At 41.8% G+C, this 22,868-nt stretch overlaps 1 protein-coding gene across 4 annotated transcripts in view; it reads right to left on the bottom strand.

Annotated features, from left to right (window-relative positions):
- Positions 1-4,890, bottom strand: part of Gab1 (GRB2 associated binding protein 1) — a 117,816-nt gene extending 112,926 nt beyond the window's left edge. For 2 of the 4 annotated variants that reach the window (XM_047566216.1, XM_047566215.1), the window contains exon 1: positions 3,864-4,888. In XM_047566216.1, the coding sequence (XP_047422172.1) occupies positions 3,864-3,935 (72 nt within the window). In that variant the 5' untranslated portion in view covers positions 3,936-4,888. Of the gene's footprint in view, positions 1-3,863 lie in introns of all 4 variants that reach the window. The other 2 variants (XM_047566213.1, XM_047566217.1) reach the window with 2 other exon arrangements.
- Positions 4,891-22,868: the final 17,978 nt, after the last annotated feature.

The following is a 22,868-nucleotide window of genomic DNA, read 5'->3' as shown; positions in this document are numbered from 1 at the left end:
ATGCTAATTATGCTGATTTGATCATCACTCATCATACACATGAATCAAATTATCTTGCTATACCCCATAAATAATGTATGGTTATTATGTGTCAGTAACAAAAATTGAAATTGAAATTAAAAACAAAAACTAAGCACCAGTGCTGAGTGCAGAGTAGCAGGAGTTTACTTGTTGTGTGTAACCCTAGTGACAATGCTCTTACATGATTCCACTCAGGCCCTTAACCAAGTAAAAAAGCAGCTGTTTAATATACGATACAGAATGCAGACGGCAACATGGGAATAGCAAAAGAAAACAAGAAAAAAGCACGGAAAATCTCACATGCATTTTAAGCACTTTACAAACCTCACAGAGAAATACATATAAAGAGGTTCTTGCTCTTTTGAAAATACAGGAAAAATAAGGACAAGAAAAGATGGGGGAGAGGCAGAGGTGCTCCCAAGTCTTTCTCCCTTTCTTTTATCTTATGTCACTTTCACTCTCTTTAGGAAATCCAAGAAAGTTTCCATGTAAGATGAGCAAGCTACTATTTGAAGAAAATAGTGTTGCTGGAGGTGAACGAAACAGCAGACCAACCAGGGAATTTCAAATGGAATTCACTGGGGGCCATAGTTTGAGATGGCTTTAAAGATAAACCTAAAACAATTTTTTTGTCACTAACAAGCCTTTAACGATCATCTGAATCAGTGTTTGGATTACCCTATAAATATTGTAAACAGTGAAACAACTGTCAAAGTCCCACAGGTGACATATTTCCCAGCAGAATCATGATGCTCAAACTCCCTAAAGTCTCATTGAATAATTACAGTACCATGCATCCAAGATAGCTTTTCACAGTGAATCTGCTCATTAAAAATCATTATCAAGGACTTAGCGTATGGCTCAACAATAAAGCACTTGTCCAGCATGTGCAAGGCACTGGGTTTGATCACCAGCACCCCAGAAATAAAATTTAAAAATTAAAACCATGATTGAACAACATTTTGCCTATTGGATGGCCTACAATGTTTCTTTTCATCCAGAAAATAAAGATTCCACATGAAAGAAAGCAAACACAGAAAATGCATTTATTTCTGTCTCTATTTTCCACAGTCAATGCTGCTTTAGCAAAAACTACCCAAACTGGATACAGAAATCAAAATATCAATAATTTGAGAATGTCAAATTCTTCTATGTAACTAACTTGATAGATAAAATCTAAGGTGAGCCTCCTTTAACTTAAAATAATACTCCATTGTCATCCTTCTGGTCCCTTAACTCCTAATAGCCACATCCCCATTGTCTTTCTGGATCATCTTCCTGGACACCTATTTCTCTAATTTATAATGATGACTGTAGTGTCCCACCAAGCAAGATACCACCCCCAGCTGGTTCCCCCAGCTGTTAGCAATATTTCTTCCCCTGCTGAAACACAATGTAGGTATCTCTCCTCTAAGTATTCCACGGTTTCGGCTGGGAATGGTGGCACATGCCACCCAGTGGGTCAGGAGGCTGCAACAGAAGGATCACAAGTTCAAAGCCAACCTCAGCAATTTAGCAAGGCCCTGAGCAACTTAGCGAGACCCTGTCTCAAAGTAAAAAATAAAAAATGGGCTAGGGATATGGCTCAGTGGTTAAGTGCCCCTGGGTTCAAGCCTTGGAACAAAGAAAATGTATTTTCACGGTTTCAGACTACACTGAGCTTGTTCCTCAAAACACTGATAAAATATCCACACCACTCAACTCGGACACAGACAGAAAACACTCTGCACTCATGGTTACTTTATCACACATGCTTATCTCACTGTTCCAAAGATTCCTAAACCTGCTTGAAGGCAAATGCTGGGACATGTGTTTCTTCAGCACCGTGCATCTGATCCCCACCTCTTTCCTGCATTCTCAACTTCTGTTCATGGGTTCCCAGCAAGTTATAATCTCCAAGAACCTTTAAGCTGACCTAGTCAGAGCTCCACATTTGAAATGAACTAGATGAGACTCGTTAACCTTTTATAGCCCAATCAAGCAGATCTGAGTTCAAATCCCACCTCTGGCATGTCTTGGTTATTGAGCCTATTTTCTCTGTTGTAGAACATACACTGCCTAGCTAAGAAAACTGCTGTAATCATCAAATAATATACACATACACATATCTATATATATATTTAGACTTTTCCTTTTTTTGGTTCTCGTTAAGACAATCTTTTTCCTGGTTAATATTATAATAATTGAATGCCCAAGGGGGGATGAGGGGGGGCAGGGCTTTTTTTCTACTGTATTTTGTAAACTTTAGTAGGTGCCCCATAGGTTGATGCCCCTAAAAAGTGTCTTTGGGTGAGCCATAAGCCATGAAAGAATGCATTAAATTTCTATTATCACTATCTAGTTCAGCAAATGTTATTTAGTTCTTCCAAGAACCCCACTGTGCCTTCTCAAAACAAATATATCTATCTCCCTACCCACTTCTCTTCTCTCTCACACACACACACATTGTCTTTAAAACTAAGAGCTGGACAAACTGCTGCCATACTCAAATTTTTAAAGTTAGCATCTTTACCAGGATACTCAGGCAAACTGATAGATGGGGAGACAGAATTTGGAAGGATTCAACAGTTCTCTGGAGAGCTTTATGATGTGTGTGACATGGAGTTCTTCAGTGAAATTACTTGTCTAAAAAAAATTCTAGTAGAAAGTAAACCAGAAACTCACAGTTGAGTTGTTAGTAAAATTAACTATTGCACTTCACTGTTTTATGCAAGCAAACAGTGACTAATAAGATTAACCTGAGCTCAGTACTGGGCGTAGATACCCTTCAACAGAAACAGGTTCAATTAGTACAGTTAGTGAACTTACATTTAAGGGAGTAAATATCTTGCTTTTGGAAGTGCATTTCACTAGAAAAATATGTACTGCAGACGCCAAGGACAAAAATGTCATTTTTTTCCTTTGAAGGAACAACGACAAAAGAACTGATGGGGAGGATGAATAAGGTTCCAGATTCCTGAAGACTCAGATCCCCATTTAAATGAGTTTGGTTCTTTCAAGGAATATTTTCCTAACAACTAAAACGATTTAACACACAATCAACATCTTGTATCAATTTCACAAATACCATTTAAGCCATTCTGGTGCCTGGGAAAGAATCACAACACACAGAAATCCCTGCTGGTTTCAGCTGTCCCCTCCCGCGGGACTTAACAACGCGTCCAGAGCTCCCAAAACCAGCCACTAGGCTCCCCCCAGCGCCCTCCTCTTGCATCAAACCTGCAGGGATCACCGGCCAAACTCCAATGTCCCTGAATTCAAAACCGCGAAAATGTAAACGTGTTAACTTTCCTTTCTTTCCCTGGTGCGCACATTTGAGATGCTTGCCTCTACGGTCCATTTCTCAGGCCCATCGAGTCCTTCCCTTCAACCCACCTCAAGGGGCTGGAGTGAGGGAGTGCGGACCGAAAGGAAGACTAATTCGTTTTAAAAATCTCAGCGGTTTACCTAGTGCGGGAAATTTAGTGCCCATCAGTCCCATAATTACATGGAGATATAATGGGAAAGGCTCCTCTCCACAATGCACCCGCTCCCTGCTAAAAGGAATAACAAAAATATGCAGAAGGCAGCGAGCTAGAGATCTGGGCCCTCCCGTGGGGCGGTGGGGCGGTGGGGCGATGGGGCGATGCGGCCGGGAAGCGGGCCGTCTGTAATCTGGAGGAAGAAAGTTGCCCGGCCAACTGGACGCCAGGGCGTGAGTGAAAAGCAGCTGGTCCACAGCCTGCCCGGAAAGGGGTCGTGGGCAAAGAGACCGGGATGCGAAGCAGCCCCGGCCGCCAGCGAGCGGGCCGAGGAGGGGTGTGGGCGCCGAGGCCGCGGAGCGGGGCCGGGGCTCTACTTACATAACGCTTCAACTTTTTCTCCGGGGGGGACTTGCGGAGCCACCCGGAGCAGACCACTTCGCCGCCGCTCATGGTGCGCGCCTGTCCCGCTCGGGCCCGGCAGCTGGGGGTCGGTGGGCGCGCTCCCGACACAGCAGGCGCCTGCAGGGCGCGCAGCGAACAGGACCTCGCTCTGTCCTCGACGGGGCGGCGGGGCTCCGCGGCGCGCTGCTCGGCGCTTTCGAGCCTCGGGTCCGCAGGTCCGCCGACGTGAGCAGAACGCGCGCGGGGCCGCGCTGGGCCGAGGGCTGGCTGGCCTTCCTTCAGTGCGCCCGCCTCGCCGCCAGGCGCGCCGTCCCGCCGGCCGCCTCGGCAGCGCTGGCGCTCCGCGGGACTCTGCCCCGACACGGAGCGGGAGCCTCGGTCCCCTGCGCTCCGCCCCCTAGGGACAGGACCTCCCCGGAGCGCTTTCCGAAGCAGACACAACACTACACACCACACACACACACACGCACACACAATGCCCCGCGCGCTGCCCACTCCGGTTCGTCCGCTCTCGGTTTCGGTGCGCCTGGCGCGATCCTCGCCTTCCCTCTCCTCCGGGAAGGGTGGGTCGCTTCTCCCCGGCGCCTGGGCAGCCCAGAGGAAAAGGGAAGCCGCGAAGCTCCCCGGGGCAGGGGACGCAGGGCAGGTCCCGGGCTACCGAGGGAGCCGCCGAGTCGGCAGCGAAGCGCTGGGCGTCGCGGGGAGCTGCGGAGGTCGCAGGTCCGGCGGGAGGGTGGGTCCGCGCTCGCGGCCGCCGAGGAGGGCGGGGAGCGGCGGAGGAACGAGGCGCTGGGCGGCTCTGCTCCTGGGAGGGATCCCACTGTCCCGTCCCCTCGCGCTCCTCCCCGCCGCCTCCCCCACCCCGGGGCGCGCGGCTGGTTCTGAGCGGCGCGGTCCTGGGTCCCGCTCCCGCCTCCTCCCGGGCTGCGGACCCCTCTTCCTCCTTGCCCTCCTCCCCTCCCCACGCTCGGGCCAGGCTCTGGTTTCTGCCCAGACTTTCTCTGAAACTCCGCCGGAGCGCTTCCAGCCAAAACAACAAGGGCCGGGGGAGGAGGGGACGGGCGGAGGGAGGGAGCAGCGAGGCTGGGCGCGAGCCCCAGAGGCACCCTGGGATCTGTAGTCCGGGAAGCGGGCGCAGGGTCCTCGGCCGCCCGCGGCCCCCGGCCCGCTCCGCGCGCGTGGAGGCGACCGAGGCCTCGGGAGGGCAGCCAGCGGGGCTCCGGAGCCGGGAGGAGCGAGGGACGTTGGCACGTTCAGTACGGGTTTGCCATCTTAGCTCTGCCCGGGTATCAGTTCGGAGTTTGTTCTGTGCACGGGATCGGGAGTTTCGGGGGCTTTCTCCACTTGACAGCCTGAAAGGGGAAACGGCCGGGTGGGACACGCGATCCCGTAGGTCTCCACCGCTTGAGACTGAAAGGCTACGACCAGGAGGACAAGGCATCACGCCATGGCGACCAGCCTGGAGAGAACCCAGGGGAACACCAGGAATGCCGCGGTCTGGTCCCGGAGCAATCCTGCCGGAGTGGTGGGAGAGCTCAATGGGGCTCAAGGCCTTGATTGGGTCTCTGCACCCCTCCGTTTGTTGCCTGTTTTTTCCATTTGGCTTTGTATTTGCTTTCAATCTGCCCTGGAGATGTTGGATAGAAAAGGGAACCTTTGCTGAGTGTCCTAGTTCTATTTGCCTACTCGTCCGTGTTTTACAATCACTATACATGGTCCTGAGTTTAGCAGAGCCTGTAATACAAACTTACTTACCAATTTCGTTGTAAAAAAAAAAAAAACAAATTTTAGAAGAATTTTCAGATCAAAGTAATAAGAATAAGAATATAAAGAGCTAAAGGAGCATTTCTGGGGGAAAAAAATCCTCTGGTATTTCCTTATTGACACAACATTCATATTCAGCAGTCTTCTGTACTTAAACCTTGTAGATTTGTAGTAAAAGGTTAGATGCTGTGTTGGTGACAAGACCTTTAAGAAAGCAGGTGCTGAGTCAGTGAGAAGGTAGATGTATGCAGGTGGTGGCACAGGATAGCAAACCAAAGGGTCGACAGAACTACAGATTGTCATTAACGTGTGCCATGAGAGAAAGTTTGAGGTGAGAGAATAATGGGTGTGGGACTAAGGATGAGAAGGGAGTCTTGGTCAAGGAAGCATTTAGCCAGAATCATAGTTGAAAAAATAAAATAAAAAAGAGAATCAGATTTGTTGGGTGAACTAATAAGAGGAAAAATTCTAAGCAGCAGCAAGAGGGTTAGTTCTTAGGGAGCCCAATTAGAGACCCCAGAAGAGCTCCAAGCAGGGAAGAAGGAGACCAATGGTGGAAACTGCAGTCCCCTAAGCTGGGACCGTGGTAAGAGACCCCCCATGACACATCCTGAGTAGACTTCATCATTCAGTCATTCTCCATTGAATTAATATTCTACTAGTGTTATTACCAGAAATATCCATTATAATGCTATCTTCAGCTTTTCTTAAAAATATATTTAATAGACAACACAAACTGGGCAAGGGGGCACATGCCTGTAATCCAAATGGCTTGGGAGGCTGAGGCAGGAGGATTACAAGTTCAAAACCAGTCTCAGCAATTTAGCGAGGCCCTAAGCAACTCAGCAAGACCCTGTCTCTAAATAAAATACAGAATAGGGCTGGGGATGTGGCTCAGTGGTCCAGGGCCTGTGAGTTCAATCCCGTTACCTGCCTCCTCTCCAAAAAATAGACAACACAACCTGCAGAGGCATGGTTCATTGGGGTTAGATACCTTCATCATTTGGGAGATACACAGATATTATAGGGGCTTGAGCTTCTTCCACATCTGGATTCATTTCCTCACATCACCACTAGGTCAAACTGCACCATATCTCTGAGCTTTGTTTTTCTAACAGGTGGAATAGAAAGTGATTTAATACCAATTTTGCAGAATTTTAATGAAAATTAAAAACAATAGAATGTTAAATGCTAGGCACAAAGTAGATGATGTTGAGGCTTTCTATGTTGGTCGTCTTTTTTTTTTTTTTCCTTACTTTAAGGCTTTTTAGAACATAAGTGGATGAAAATTTTGTGGCAACTAATAAACCAACGTGACTCTTTTTTAAGTATATGAACACATCATGTGTAACTCCTCCAAAAGAAAATAAATGATCTTATTTATGTTCCACTTCTCCCACAGGCAGTATGTATATACTCTTTGAGTCAAAGTAATAATAATCAGCATTGTTAAGACTAGTCCATTCTTGAGCAACTAACTCTTGGATTTAGCAAATTTATTACACCCAGTCCTGAAATTAACGTGATCCTGTAATAGAGCTACATTTCCCAATATATTTGAAACAAAACCTCAACATAAATTTTAGAGGACAACAGAAATAGACAAAAGTGCTAAAAACATGAGGCCATGAAAGTCCATTTCTGGAAAAAAATAACCATAGGCATTTCCTTATTAGCAGAGCATTCACTCACACTCAGGGGTTCCTCTCTGGTTGAAAATACTACACACTATAGCAAGAAATTAGGCTCTGGAATGGTGACAAGACAAAGGTCATTATATACATCATGGATCATACCTACTCCTTCCACTCGTACCCTAAAGTCCTTTTCCCCCCCAAAGCCCTTTTTAAATGGAAAATTGTAATATATCTTATATTATTTTGCCTTTGGAATTTCCAGTATATTTTTTCTTTATTTCAAATAAGGCATTGGTTTTCTCATTTCTATATAAGATCTCTGCATAAGTACTTTTCCTATCTTCAGTGTGGTTGTAGACTGGTATTTCTAGAGATTCTCAATGAGGTAAGGATGAAGATAGAGTATCTGCATTTGCTGGTAAATGGATGGAGTTGGAGACTATCATACTAAGTGAAATAAGTCAAGCCCAAAAAAACCAAAGGCCAAATGTTTTCCCTGAGAATCAGATGATGATACATACCGGGGGTGGGACAGTGGGCAAGAGAAGAATGGAGGAACTTTGGAACCTATAGAGGAAAATGGGGGGGGGGGGAGGGGGTGAGGGAAGGAAAGATAGTAGAATGAGACAGACAGTATTACCCTATGTATATGTATGATTACATGAATGGTGTGAATCTACATTGTGCACAACTATAGAAATGAAAAGTTATTACCCCACTTGTGTACAATGAATCAAAATGCAGTCTGTAAAAATAAAAATTAAAAAGAAAAAACAAGTCTAATAAATACAGCAATAAGAACTTAAAAAAGATAAGTGTGTCTATGTGTAGTATTTTTAGAAAGGAAATATGTATTATTTTTTACATTATATGCCAATTTTAGATAATCTGTTATTTCACATTTTATATCTTTGTGCATTAAATGGCCTGCTGGGGAAAACTATTACACCTAAGTATCTTAAATTTTATTCATACAACAAATATTTATGGAATGTCTAGTATTTGCAAGTCCCTAAGAATCTGAGATACAATTGAGAGGAAAGCCAGACTTGTTCCTGCCCTCATCTGGTGGAAAAAAAAGAAAGCACATTTTCATAAATAATTAATCCCATAATGTCTATAATTTAGTTGATAATGCTGTGGAAGAAAAATATGAAGTCTTGTTTGGGCATGTAATAGAGGATCTACCTCCCTGAAAGTAGGGATGGGGTATGATGGGAAAGATTCCCCTAAGGAAAAGATTTTAAAATGAAATCCTGAAGACAAGCAGAAGTTGGTCTGGTCTGGAGAAGCTAGACAAAAGAGAAACATCTAGATGTACAGGTAGTTAGTCTGGATGGAGCTTCTAAAGAACTGAATGAAGATACCCGCCAAGTGAGAGAATTAGCTCTAGGTGAGATTACAGAGGAGGCATAGGGCACACTGTGCAGAATCTTGGAGATCTTTGAGTTCAAACTTTTCCTTAAAGCAAATGACCACGACTGTATTATCTCTTGTGACCTTAAAATCGCCTCACTCATCTCCAGCATCCTGGTTTCACCATGTATCATCCAACTTGATTTTTTTCAATTTCTTCCTATACCATCATTCTTTCTTCTCAACAGCTTGTTCTACTCTATCAACATCTCTGCTCTTTCATGATCTATCAGAATTCTCCTTCCTGGCCCACTCTCTCCCCCTTTTCCAGTTTAAGTTCTACAGCCCACATTTCCAATAACACACTGCCATCTCGAAAAGCCCCTGCTCTGGATGAGCCGTTTGTTCTGTCTTCTGCACCTAAGCAGCCATGTACTGTTGGAGTAAGTCACAGACAGATGAGTGGCATCACTGTGGATTTAGGATCCTTGACTTCAAATAGATCCTCCACTGTCTTCAGGAGCAAGTCTTGGTTTGCTGGGACCTGAAATATTCACAGTTTGGGGAGTTCTTTTAACAAAAAGAATATGCAATTACAAATGCAAAATTAAGATGAATATGCATTTAGAATGAGGAAATAAATCACCAACAGATCGCTGAAGCCTTGGAAGAACAGATGCCTTTCTTCTAAGATCTATAGGTGATGCTCAGAATCGTGCCATGCATACGCATCCTGAGTATACCTTGGCCTCTCTTCCCAGCTGGGACACTCTACCTCTCCCCACTGTCTTCTCTATACTTTCAGGGCCTGTGCAATAAGAGGACCACCCTGAAGCTTCCACGGCATCACGCATGTCTCCACTACTTGGTGTCTTAGTCGGTTCAGGCTGCTATAACAAAATACATTAAGCTTGGTAATTTATAGACACTCAAAGTTCTGAAGACTGAGAAATCCAAGATCAAGGCACCAGCAGATAGGTGGCTGAGGAGGGCTTGTTCTTCATAGGTGGCACCTTCTTGCTGTGTCCTCACGTGGCAGAAGGAATGAGCAAACTCCTTCAGGTCACTTTCAGAAGGGTACTAATCCCAACATTCTTCCTCTTAATAGCAATATATATAGGTTACAGGGTCACAGACATTATGACCTTAGCACCTGGCAATCCCACTTTATCTGGAAAGTTCACTTGCCTACTCTCTTATTTTACTTTTTCTTTTTCCTTTTTAAACCATTAGGGAAATGGAGATATACTCCATATGCCAAAAAAGAAAAAAAAAATCTTTTTTTTTTTTTCTTTCTGTACTAGGGATTGAAAAAGAACCTTGCCATTCTGGTGGCAGAGTGCTACATCCCTAGCTCTTTCTGGTTTTTTAGACAGGGTCTCACTACGTTGCTCAGTGTGACCTATTACCTGCCCTAGAACTTGTAATCTTCCTGCCTCAGCCTCCTGAGTAGCTGGGGTAACAGGCATGTGTTATCATATCCAGCCCAAGTTCACCTTTTTCAAAGGTTGAATAGTTTTTAGTGTATTCACAAAACTGTTCAACCTTACCACTATCCAATTTCAGAAAATTCTCATCACCCCCAAAAGAAACTCCATTCTCATTAGCAATCACTTCCCATTTCCTCTTCCTCCTGGTTCTGACAGCCACTCATATTTCTGTTTCTGTGTATTTGCTTCTTTCAGACCTTTCATATAAATGGAATCATAAAATTTGTGACCTTTTGTGACTGTTTTCTTTTTCTCACTTAGCATGCTGTTTTCAAGGTTCATCCATGCAGAATTAGTATTTCATTCCTTTTAATGACTAAACCATCATCCATCATAACATATGCTACATTTTGTTTATTTGTCAGTTGATGGACAGCTGGTTTGTTTCCACTTTTTTGCTACTATGAATAATTCTTGCAATCACTCTTAGAACTTCTTAGTTATCAAATTTTCAAATCCTCCACCATTCCAATCAACTGGGATCTTTTCTTCTTGCTTCCCTAAGAAACTGAAGGGCTCAGATGGAATATCCTTCAACCTCTGACCATCACACATGCAAACCTACCTCCCATCTCCACTCCTCCTACTCCCCCTCCTTCCTGGGGCAGACAGAGGGAATTGCCTTTTTGCTATCAAGGTCAATCCCTGCACTCAGGCTTTTAGGTTCCATCCCATTACACCCTCTTAAGAATCTCAGTATGAATGACCTCTCTGTAGCTACTCTTGGTGTCATTCTTTCAGTAATTTCTTGTGTGTGTTGCAACAACATTTTATTTAGAAAAACAAGTGCTAAGCCAGATTTGGCCAGAGTCATAGTTCCAAAATTTTGACTTATACTACCATGATCTAATTGGGGACTTCTGAGGAAGAGGTCGTAATTCTGATTTTACTAGTTTTGTGAATGGAAGCATGCACAGACATACATGCACACACATACATGCACACACACATATACTCCTTACGCGTTTTTTTTTTTTTTGGGGGGGGGGGTTCTGTGGATTGAACCCAGGGCCTTGTGCTTACAAGGCAAGCACTCTACCGACTGAGCTATCTCCCCAGCCCTTACGTGTTTTTTTAGGGAAGTGAACTATTACTGTGGTGACTTTTAATTTTTAATGAATTAACTAATTTACTTGTTGTGGCTTGAGGTACGATCTTACTTGTTCCTCTTAAAAATTATTACTTTCGCCTGGATTCAGATTTAGAAATAGTGTCAAAGAAGAGAGACCGCATCTCTTGGCAATCTGTTCCTAATGTTTTGCTTTGGTTTCCTTCATCCTCCTAACCAAAAATTTAGAATATTCTGAGGCCCATTCTTTATTGTTCTTGGTGTGCTATTTCTTCAGAGCAATATGTTGCTGACATTTGTGTTGCAGGACATGTTAGGTAACAAGATGCTGAATCTTGTTTGCTTTGGTTCTAGATTTCTCGCTTTCTTTGCCTAAGGGCTCTCTGACAATGTATTGACTGACATCATTTCTTTAAAGAGTTTGAAATGTTTGCATATCCTGCTCTTTTGAGTCCCAAGCAATGGGGTACAAGTAGTATCCATTGGTCCTGAAATACCCTTCTCTCTTTTTTCACAATAAGCAAGTTGAGATTATTCAGATTGGCATCCACACTGCAAGCTGAGTGAATCTGCACTTTTTTTTAATTGATTCTTTTTGGTTATCCACAACAATGGAATCCGTTTTGATAAAATTATACATGCCCAGATTATGTCTTATTCTAGTTAGGACCCCATTCCTGTGGATGTACATGAGAGTAGGATTCACTTACATTTTTTCAAATATGTACAAAGTAAATAATCTGAGATTCATTCTGCCATCTTTCCTATTTCTCTCTCCGCTCCCTTCCCTTCATTGCCCTTTGTCTAATCTACTTAATGAAAGATGGTTGCATTGAATTTCAGAAAGGGCTTGTAGACAATAGTTTAGTGTTGACTTCAACTTTAATTGAAAACTGAGTTAAATTATCTAACACCTTTTATTTAAAAATTTTTTTATAGTAAAAGGACTCTAATACTTTTTAAATATAGAAAATTCCTCTTCAAAACCAAAACAATGAGGAAAACTCTCTGCCTTTCATAATTCTTTTTAGCTATGGTCTTTTCTCTCTTCTTTCATATCTAGGCTTCTATTAATGTTAGTCTCCAACTTTATCTCCTTATTTTCTACCTTCTGCTTAACCTGCTTTATTCAGGCTACATCCCTATTGCTCTGATTCTGGCCAGCTTTGCCAATGACCCCCACATCAGTCAATCACACATGAATGTGTCAGTCTTCACATTTCTCAGGGTCTCTGTCTGAAAATTACTAATACGCTTGGACCCTGAAATATCACAGTGTTGAATCTTTTTATCTGCTTGCCCCTTCTCAGATTTCTTTGCAAGATCTTCTTTTACTGGTCCAGGAGCCTCCTCTGTTCTCATTCTGTACTTTCTCATTTGTGGTGACATCAGTTACTATTTACATACAGACACTGCACAAGTTCCTGTCCCTAAGCCAGTTCTCTTCTGAACAACCAACCTGTAAATCCAACTGCTTTCTTTTTATCTCCGCTTAGTCCCCAAAATAAACAAAACCAGAATCATAACCTCTTTCCCAGACCTCACCAAATCTTGTGTCCTCCTCCAGTGTTTTGCTCTCTGTCTGGCTCTGAGGAATCATCCTCACATCTTCCTCTGTCGTCGTCCATCACTAACTCACAACCAAACACAGGTGAGCTGACCTACAAAATGCTTTCCATGCCATTTATTCCTCTGCATTACTATTGTTTTTCTAGCAAATTCATCTTCCACCTGGTCACATACTGAGTGTATCTACATCCTTTTTTCCCTAATCAATAAACTTTCCCCTTTTTAGCCAGAGCAATGCTTATAAAACACACATATGATCACGTCAATGACTGTCCATTGGTCATAAGATAAAGACCAAAATCCTGATCATGGGCGGACAATGTGTGTACAGCCCCTCCCTCTGCAGATACCCAGCCTCCTTGGGCTCCGCTATCCCATTGCCTCCTGAGCTCGGGCCTTCTAACCCTTGAACACACTGTTCTCTCTTCCCACCAGACCACTGTTCTTGCTGTTTCTGTGCTTGGAAAGCTGCCATCCCCCTTGATTTTATTGAGACTGGTTTATTTCTGCCCAGCCTTCAGATTCCAGGCCACCCTTCTCTCCCACAGGAAAACTCTTCCCCATTCCACGGGTTGAGTCATTGTCCCTTCTCTCCTACCATTCTATGTACTTCTCCTTCAGAATATGTACCATGGGCATTTTTTTTTTTTTTTTTTTTTTTTTTTTTTTTTTTTTTTGTGGTGCTGGGGATTGAATCCAGCACTCTACCAACTGAGCTATATCCCCAGCCCACTATGGTCATCTTGTATCTCTTTGTGAGATTATTTTATTGACAATACTTCTCTCCCTTGGTGATGAATTCTATGGAGAGTACCAATTTTGCTTATTTTGTTCATCTGTATCCCTAAGGCTTAGCAGAGTGCCTGGCATATAATAACTACTTTATACATATTTGCTGAATGAGAGAAAGAATGAATTTAGTAAAGGGGTTGGACTCAGTGGTTGGTTGACCTGGGGTTATGTAGCCACAGAGGGTGCCAGAGTCAAAATGTTTGAGTAGGAAATAATCTCAGAAAAATCAGACTCCAAAAGGCAACAAGTTGCTTTGTATAATTACCTAAAGGTAGGGTTGTTTTCTTTAAATTTTTTTTCCATTTGACTTGTGTTTATTTGATAATTTATCCATAGCAAAATACATTACTTTTGTAATAGGATTTTTTTTTAATTTTAAGTCTTAAGAAACTAAAGTCAATATCTTTCCATTGACAAATTTATTCAAACCTAAATATTTTAAGTTGAAATTTTCACCCATCTAAACATTTGTATGGAAGCTGTGCTTACATTTTGGCATGAAAGTATTCTTGGAATAAGATTTATATGTAATGCAAAATGATCTTTTGACATGGGACTAAAACACTGCTTGTTTTTAGAATTTTTCAATTACAATTATCTGGTGGCATGATAAATTTAATTGTGGCATCACTGCCTATGTTGCATACATTCATTTCTAAACTAATATGTAGCCAAGAAACTGGTCTACGTACTTACAGTCACTAAATTGATGACAAAGTTGACATTAAAGTACACAGTAGGGAAATGATAGACTTGTCAATAATTGGTGGTAGGTCCAAGGGTTATTCATATGGAAACTGAGTCTTGACCCCTACCTCACAACATACACAAAAACAAAAGCCAGACAGACCACAGATTTAAAAGTTAAAGTGACAGATTTGTAAGCAAAAACTTGGAAAACTGTCTTCTTAACTTTGTGAAGGTAAACAGATGCAGAAATTATTAACCCTAAAATTAAAAAGTGATGTTTTGGGCAACATTAAAATTGAGAGAAACTTTTCAGTAAAAACCATGTTTAACAGAGTCACAGAATGGAGGAAGATATTTTAATATATATAATTATCAAAGAGCTTGTGATTGGAAAATATAAACTCCTCCTAGAAACAATAAGAAGATGTAGTAGCTTCCAACAAAATGGAGTAGGAGAGACTAGACTTACCTGCCCGACTGAAACAACTTCTAAAGAAAGAGCCAAATATATGAAACAACAATGAACATCAGGCAATTGAACATCAGGCAATGAAGGACAGGAATACGTGGAGACAGAAATCAAGCAAGGAAAGTTCCACAGTTCTCCCAGCTTAGTGCCTGGAGAGACTTTCTAGGCCATAGCACAGAGGGCTTGGAGGTCTCTCTGAGCTAAGAAAATGGAACTGGGTGTTTGGGATGCTAATGCCCTCAGAGATGGCAGCATAGATTACAGACAGAAAAGAGCTACAGAGAGAGGGCTCTGGAAGATCACCACTCAAGTGGTCCCTGCAAGCCTTCAGCTGAATAATGATCAGCAGATGCAGGTGAAAAAACTACCTGATGCTAGAGGGAAAACACCAGAAAGCATGAGACGGGTCAAAATCACCAGGGTCACCTACGTTGGAAATAGTTCCTCTTCTCCCCAGCCAGAGCGGAAAACATCATACTTTACAGGGCACTGCTAAGTTCTCTGAACGATTTTGTCTTAGTAGCGTGTAAAAATATCCCTAGACTAAATGTTGCTGGAGTCTCACCCAGGAAAACTTAATAGCAAGACCTCATCGGTTCAAACAACTTCCAAGTAACTCCGTCCCAGAACACAGCTGAATATATTTATAGGAAAACAAAAATATCCAACAGTCAACAAGATAAAATTTATAATGTCTAACTTCCAATCACAAATTCCAAAGAAGCAAGTAAATGTGACCAGAAATGAGGATAAAAATTAATCAATTAAAGCCAACCCAGAAATGAAACAGATGATGACATTAGTCGACAAAAACATTGAACAGTTGTTAAAACTGTATCCCATACCTAGCATGCATAAGGTCCTAGGTTTGATCTGCAGCTCTGCAAAACAAACAAACAAAAAGCCCCACTACATCCCACATGTTCAGGAAACTAGAGGAATGACTTCACATGTCATGGAGGAACATGTAGGATAATATACAGACCTAAGTCAGACCTGTAGAGATGAAAACTACAATGACTGACATAAAAATAAAGTGCATGCAATTGGCAGTAGATTAAACAACACGGATTAGTGACTTTGAATACAGAGCAAGATAAAACAGAGAGAGGGAAAGATTGGGAAAAAAATGAATAGCACAATAATGAAAACATGACCACCAATAATAACCTAATATATGTGTAATTGGATTCTCCAAAGGGCAAGGGTGCATTGAAAATATTTTAAGAGATAATAATCAAAAGTTATCCAAATGTATTAACAACTGTAAGTCCATATATGTAAGAGATAACAGTGCTGAGAGAAATTAAAGACCCGAGTAAGATATATATGAGTATGTGAATCAAAAGACAATATCATTAAGTTGTCAATTTTCCCTCAGATCAATCTATAAATCCAAGACATTCCCAATCAAAATCCCAATATCCCAGTCAGAAACCTTTTTTTCCTTCAAAATTGTCAAGTTGATTCTAAAATTCATGTGGAAATGTATAGTAGCCAGCTTTTCACTGCTGTGACCAGCTGTCACCAAAATACCTGACAAGGACAACTTACAGAAGAAAAGTTTATTTTTGGTTCACAGTTTTAGAGGTTTAGTCAATGATGAACCCACTCCATTGCTCTGGGCCTAAGGTGAGGCAGAACATGGTAGCAGAAGGGCATGGTAGATGAATGATTCTCTTTTCCTAGTAGTCAGGAAGCAGAGAGAGAGAGAGAGAGAGAGAGAGAGAGAGAGAGAGAGAGAGAGAGAAAGAGAGAGAGAGAGAGAGATGGGGTAGGGGCAGAAGTAACCCCAGGAAGAGCAAGTGTTCCAGGGCAAACCCCCAGTGACCCACTTCCTTTAGCCACACCCTACCTGCCTAGAGTTACCACTCAGTCCATTAAAACCAGAATGAACCCATTAGGTTACAGTTCTCATAATCTAATCATTTGACCTCTAAATATTTCTGCATTAACACAGGAACTTTTAGGGGACAGCTCATAACTAAACCATAACACCTACCATATGACCTAGACTTTTAATTCTCAAATATTTACCCAAGATATACCCATACAAAGACTTATTCATGACAGCTTTATTTCATGTAGCCCCAAACTGGAAACAACCTAAATGTCCATCAACAGATTAAGAGATAATGCATGGCATAGCCGTATAATGTAATACTATTTGATGATAAAATGAAATGAACTAGTGATACATGCAATGACATGAATGAATCTCCAAATTATTATGTTTAATAAAAGAAATTGGAGAAAAATAAAGACATTCCATGTGATTCCATTTATGTGAAATTCTGGAAAATATAAACTAATCAATGACAGAAGGTGCACATGGTTGTCTGGGTAGGAGGAATATATATGCACTATCTTGATTGTGGTAGTTGTGGTTTGGGTCTGAAATGTCCCCCCAAAAAGCTCATGTGTTGAGAGCATGGTTCCCAGTGCAGCAGGGTTCAGGTGTGGGCTTTTTCAGTCAATGAATGGATCATGAGGGGTCTGACCTTTTGGGGGAATTGATCCATTTGATTAGTGGATTAATCCATTGATAGCCACATGGACTACAGGGAGGTGAGACCTAGTTGGAGGAAGTAGGTCATTGGGGTGTGCCCTGGAAGGGTTTATCTTGTGCCAGGTCCTCAGTTCCATTCCTCTTTCCCTTTGCTTTCTGGCTGCCATGATTGGGGTACTTTTCCTCTGCCACACCCTTCCGCCATGTTTCTGCTTTGGAGCCTGCTGACGTTGGACTCCTCTGAAACCATAAGCCAAATAAACCTTTCCTTTATGCATTGTTCCTGTCAGGCATTTTGATCATAGCAATGAAAATCTGACTAAAAGGGTGGTAATGATTTTGTGGTGTGTACATATGCCAATATCTACCAAATTGTACATTTCAAATTTATGTACTTTGTTGTATGTCAATTATACCTCAATTAAATTGTTTTTAAAAATTAAAAGACAGTCAACCCAATAGGGAAAAAAGGGCAAAAGATTTAAATGTAATTTTAGGCAAAGCTGATCTGTGGAAGTCAGGAGACTGGTTACCTTGGCAGTACGTGGGTTGGGCGGGGAGGGCACTGCATTTAGTTGTGATGATGTTGAAAACTTGATCTGGATGCTGGTTACATGTCTGTGTTTACTTTTGGAAATTCATCCAGTTGAACTCTCATTATTTGTACACATTTCTGTATTCATTTTAAACTTTAATGTTAAGACTTATTTATAATAAATCAATTACATCCTACATCTGCAATCATGATATAGAATTCTGCAACGTGTTATGAGCTCTGTTTCAGGGTAAAGTCTCTGCCATTCCTATTCTGGGAGATGAATCCTCTTACTGTGCTTTCCAGGTGGTATAAAAATTTCCTCAGAAGTTTCTCAGAAAGCTGTTTATTATTTTTATAAGTGAGGGATGTGCCTATTTTAGCTTCAAAGAAATCAGCAACCTCCACCAGACAGGAAATTGCTTAGGAAATGCAATTACATTGTTCAGAATGTTAATGCAGTTAGATTCCAGTGGGGCGGTGCCTCGACAAGTTAGCCAATTTACTGGCTCTGTCCATATGCCTCTTCCCTGAGAACTGCCTCCTTTCCCAAGCCCACCAGGATGGAATCTTTGGTCATGGTTTCACTCTCTGACACTGTTGCCTCTGGTGGCAGCTGATGGAAAACAATTAACTGTGCCAAATCAGTCAGATTTGTCGTTGAAGAATTTGGAATCAGAACACTCTAGTTGGTGATGGACTCTGGAGCTGGGAGGTCTTGTAGATCTCCAGTAATTAGTAGTGAAGGAAAGAGAGGAAAGCCCATGAAGCGCCAGAAGGACTGAGACAATCTGGTTTCTTCTTCTTGAAGAACCACGTGGAAATTCTTACCCTTGGAGTCCATGAGGTTTCATGTGTTAAACAAAACTATGTCTTTTGTTTAATGTAACTGGAGAGGTTTCTCTTCTTTGTATTGACCAATTTACTGGCTCTGTCCATATGTGTCTTCCCTGAGAACAGCCTCCCTTCCCAATGCTTCCTGTCTAAGTCATTTGGCAAGTCGTAGATTGAAGTAGAACTGGGTGCAAAGGCTCATTCAAGTCTGTGTTGCCTGCTGCTTGGGAGACTGAGGTAGAAGGATTCCTTGAGCTCAGGAGTTCAAGGCCAGCCTGGGCAAGATAAGACCCCATCTCAAAATAAATGGGTTATGGTAGCAGAAGGAAAAGTCCTGACATTGTAGCATCTTAAATTTGTGATATAACTTCAAAGATATCCAAACTTCTCCCTCATTTCAGGAATCTCTTGGCTGTGAAAGCCATCTATCTTCTCTGCAAGACCATTTCAAGTCTTCTTTCCTATCCTCCTTCCTTTCTTTTATTCCCCCTCCTCACTCTACCTGTCTCCCTCCCTTCATCAAATGTCCATTAGTTGTCACTAGCCAGGTACTATTCTGAGTGCTTGACACTAGGCAAATCAAGCAAAAATTAGAAACACAAATCCTCTGCCTTCAAGGAGCTTCCTTTCCAGTGAGGAGAAACAATAAACAAGAGCATAATAAGGTAATTTACATCAATATGTTAGAAGGTAAGAAATCCTATGGGAAAAAGAAAGCCTCGGAGTTCAGAGCAGAGAGTAACAGTGGTGATTAGAGAGGGCATTTCAAAACAGGGTGGACCTCACTGACAGAGAGCCATTTGGAGGTGATGGAATTTAAGGAACATAGAGGCATCAGAATGAGCTGAAGGAGAGTTGTAGGAGATGAGGTTGGAGGTCTAACAGAGACTAGGTCCTGTGGAGCCTTGTAGGCAAATGCCAGGACTTTGGCTGTTTCTCTAAGTGACCTGAGGAGCTTTTGCAAGGTTCTGAACAGAGAAACACTCTGACTTATGTTCTATCACACCTGGCTTCTGTTTTGAGGTCAGAGATGCAGGGACCATGTGATTATTCCTAAGGCAGGCAACACCATGGAGTCAAAATCTTTGTTCTTGTTCTGAACTCTGAAGCACTTGAAAATTTAATTACTTTTCTTTTAAAAATATGTTTTATACAATTGATCAACAAATATATGAAAAAATATTCAACATCGCTAGCAATTAGAGAAACACAAATCAAAACTACTCTAAGATTTCATCTTGCTCTAATCAGAATGGCAATTATCAAGAATACAAACAACAATAAACGTTGGTGAGGATGTGGGGGAAAAGGTACACTCATACATTGCTGGTGGGAATGCAAAATGCTGCAATCATTATGGAAAGCAATATAGAGATTCCTCAGAAAACTTGGAATGGAACCACCATTTAATCCAGTTATCCCACTCCTACAATTATACCCACAGGACTTAAAATCAGTATACTACAGTGATGCAGCCACATCAATGTTTATAGCAGCTGAACTCACAATAGCTAAACTGTAGAGCCAACCTAGGTGCCCTTCAACAGATGAATGGATAAAGAAAATGTGGTAAATATATATATATATATATACATATATATATATATATATATGTATGTATGTATACACACATATATGATGGACTATTACTCAGTTTTAAAGTAGAATGAAATTTTGGCATTTGCTGGTAAATGGATGGAGTTGGAGAATATCATGCTAAGCAAAATAAGCCAAACTCCCAAAAATCAAAGGCCACATGTTTTCTCTGGTGTGCAAATGCTAGTTCACACTAAGGCAGGGTGGCTAGGGAAAAAGAGTTACTTTAGATTAGGTAGAGGGGCGTGAAGGGAGGGAAAGGAGTTATGGGGGTAGGAAGAGTAATAGAGGGAAACAGACATTATTACCTTACGTACATATATGACTGCATGACCAATGTGATCCTACAATATGTACAATCAGAAAAATGAGAAATTACACTCCATTTATGTATGATTTATCAAAATGTATAAATGCATTCTACTGTCATGTATGACTAATTAGAACAAATTTTTTAAATTTATTTTAGATTTAAAAATGTTTTATCTGGTTATAAAAGTGACCATATATATTCCTAGTAGGATCATTGGAAAACGCACACACACAAAGGGGGAATCATTGGTTACGCTACCTCCAGAGAGAACTGTATTTTCATTTTTACATCACATTCTAATCTTCATACTATGCATACATTTTACAATTTTGAATTCCTTTCCTCAACAATTCTTCAGCAATTTGATGGCAGATGATTATATTTTCTCCCATAAACACGTCATCGAGATTTCTTATTCTGGGGTTCATGGGTACATTCTAAGGTTCTAGGAAGCTCTTGAAAGCATAAACAAAATTGCATGTGTATTTGTGTAGAGGAAAACATAAGTTTCCTCAGCTTCCCAAAGGGAACGTTTTAATCCAAGAAGATTAAAAAAATACTAGTATAAAAAGATTTGGGGTATTTACCTGTCACCAAATGATCTCGTTAATCATCCCCTCTCCACTCACAGAGGTGGATTCAAGCAGCCATGTTTGTGTAGGATACTCTAACCACTTGGCCACAGTTGAAGGAGACAGTGTAGTCACTTGACCCATGCTACACCAAGCAGAATCCCTTCTATTTGGAATTCAGAGCTGGGACAAGGAGAAAGCTAGCTTCTGTGGAGTGGACTAGAGTCTGCAGAAAGCTGTCTCACACAGACAAAGAAGAATGAAGCAGAGGGGAGAAGCAGAGAGGCTATACTGCCAGCTTTCCCAGTGACATTCCATTTCCTGGCTCTAGCCCTTACTCAGCTCATTCAGCTGTATTCCTAACCTTGGATCCTATGAAACATTCCTGTTTCCAGGGGTGATCGCCAAAATATTTAAAGCCAGCACTCTATGGGAACCAAAGAATCAGAGTAGATGCCAGAGATAAACAACTAGTTCAAGATGCACCTCATCTCACTGGCATCCCTGTCTATTCCATTAGGATTCACACCTCCCTTTTGGTTGCCTAAACCAAGTTATCTATTGAACCTAAAGTGGTTTAATTGATATTGAATCACTGCTCCGGTTAAACAGCTGTCCCAGCAATTCCTGGTGCTGTGGAGAACCCAGAGCCTCTTCATCTTTTTCTGTTTCCCCTGAGTGGTCTCTGGTTCTTAATGACCATTTGTAGGATGGAGGTTAACACCTGGTAGTCAGCTGCTGCCTGACCAGTTGAGGGTTCCTACGCTGGGACTGTTGCCTTGCGTGATTTGGACACAGTCCTACTAATGCGGCCCACAGAGGATTAGCTTTTAGAGCAACTAGGTCACATCATCCTGAACTTAAGATCAACAAAAACACCCAGGTCTTTTCACATAAAATAGTCAAGCCATTTTTTCCATCATCTGTATTTATGAGATGATGTTTGGAACCCAAACTCAGGGCTTGTTAAATTTCATTCTGTTGTTCTTGAATCAGACTACCACACTCTCAAAAGCTTTCAGAGTCTCCATCCTATTAGCCATCTCTTCTATTTTTGATTCATCCACGCCCTTGAAGCTTTCCTCTGTTGCACCCTGGCAAGAGTAGGCTTGTTTGAAACCCAGTCTGGGGTTACGCTCAGTCAATTACTAGAGTTCCAGTTGGGTATCAGATTGTGTCCAATATCTGGAAAGCTCAATTGTGGTCAGACAGCTGAGTTGCCAACAGGTATTCTTGTGAAAGGCACCGAGAGGGGTTATAGGACGTGTCAAAAACCTGTAGACAGAGGATTGGGGATATAGCTCAGTTGGTAGAGTGCTTGCCTAGCAAGCACAAGGGCCTGGATCCAATTCCCCAGCAACCAAAAAAAAAAAAAAAAAAAAAAAAAAAAAAAAAAAATCTGTAAATAGGAGCAAAGATAAATTGTAAAACAAATGGAATAACACAGGCTGCAAGGATGGGGAGTCCTTTCATACTGATAGAAGACTCAGCCCAGAACTGCTTTTCTACTTGACTTCATTGACCTGATCCCTATGGAGAACCATCTCCCAAAGCATGGGGTTCACCTCCCACTGACTTCTCTCCAAATGGTTTGGTAGTCGCTGATCATGACAGCACCAAAGGCAAAACCACCCACAACTTGGATATTGTTGGACCTATATTCAATAAAGAGACAAAACTTGGATATTGTTAGACCTATAAATCAATAAAGAGACAAGGTCAGGAAGTGTGAGAGAAAATGGGACACTAAGCCTACATAGTAATGAGAATCCAAGGTGTGGAATGA

Source organism: Sciurus carolinensis, chromosome 10 (assembly GCF_902686445.1).
Source record: "Sciurus carolinensis chromosome 10, mSciCar1.2, whole genome shotgun sequence".
In the NCBI taxonomy this organism is placed as follows: domain Eukaryota; kingdom Metazoa; phylum Chordata; class Mammalia; order Rodentia; family Sciuridae; genus Sciurus; species Sciurus carolinensis.
This window is presented reverse-complemented; position numbering and strand designations above follow the sequence as displayed.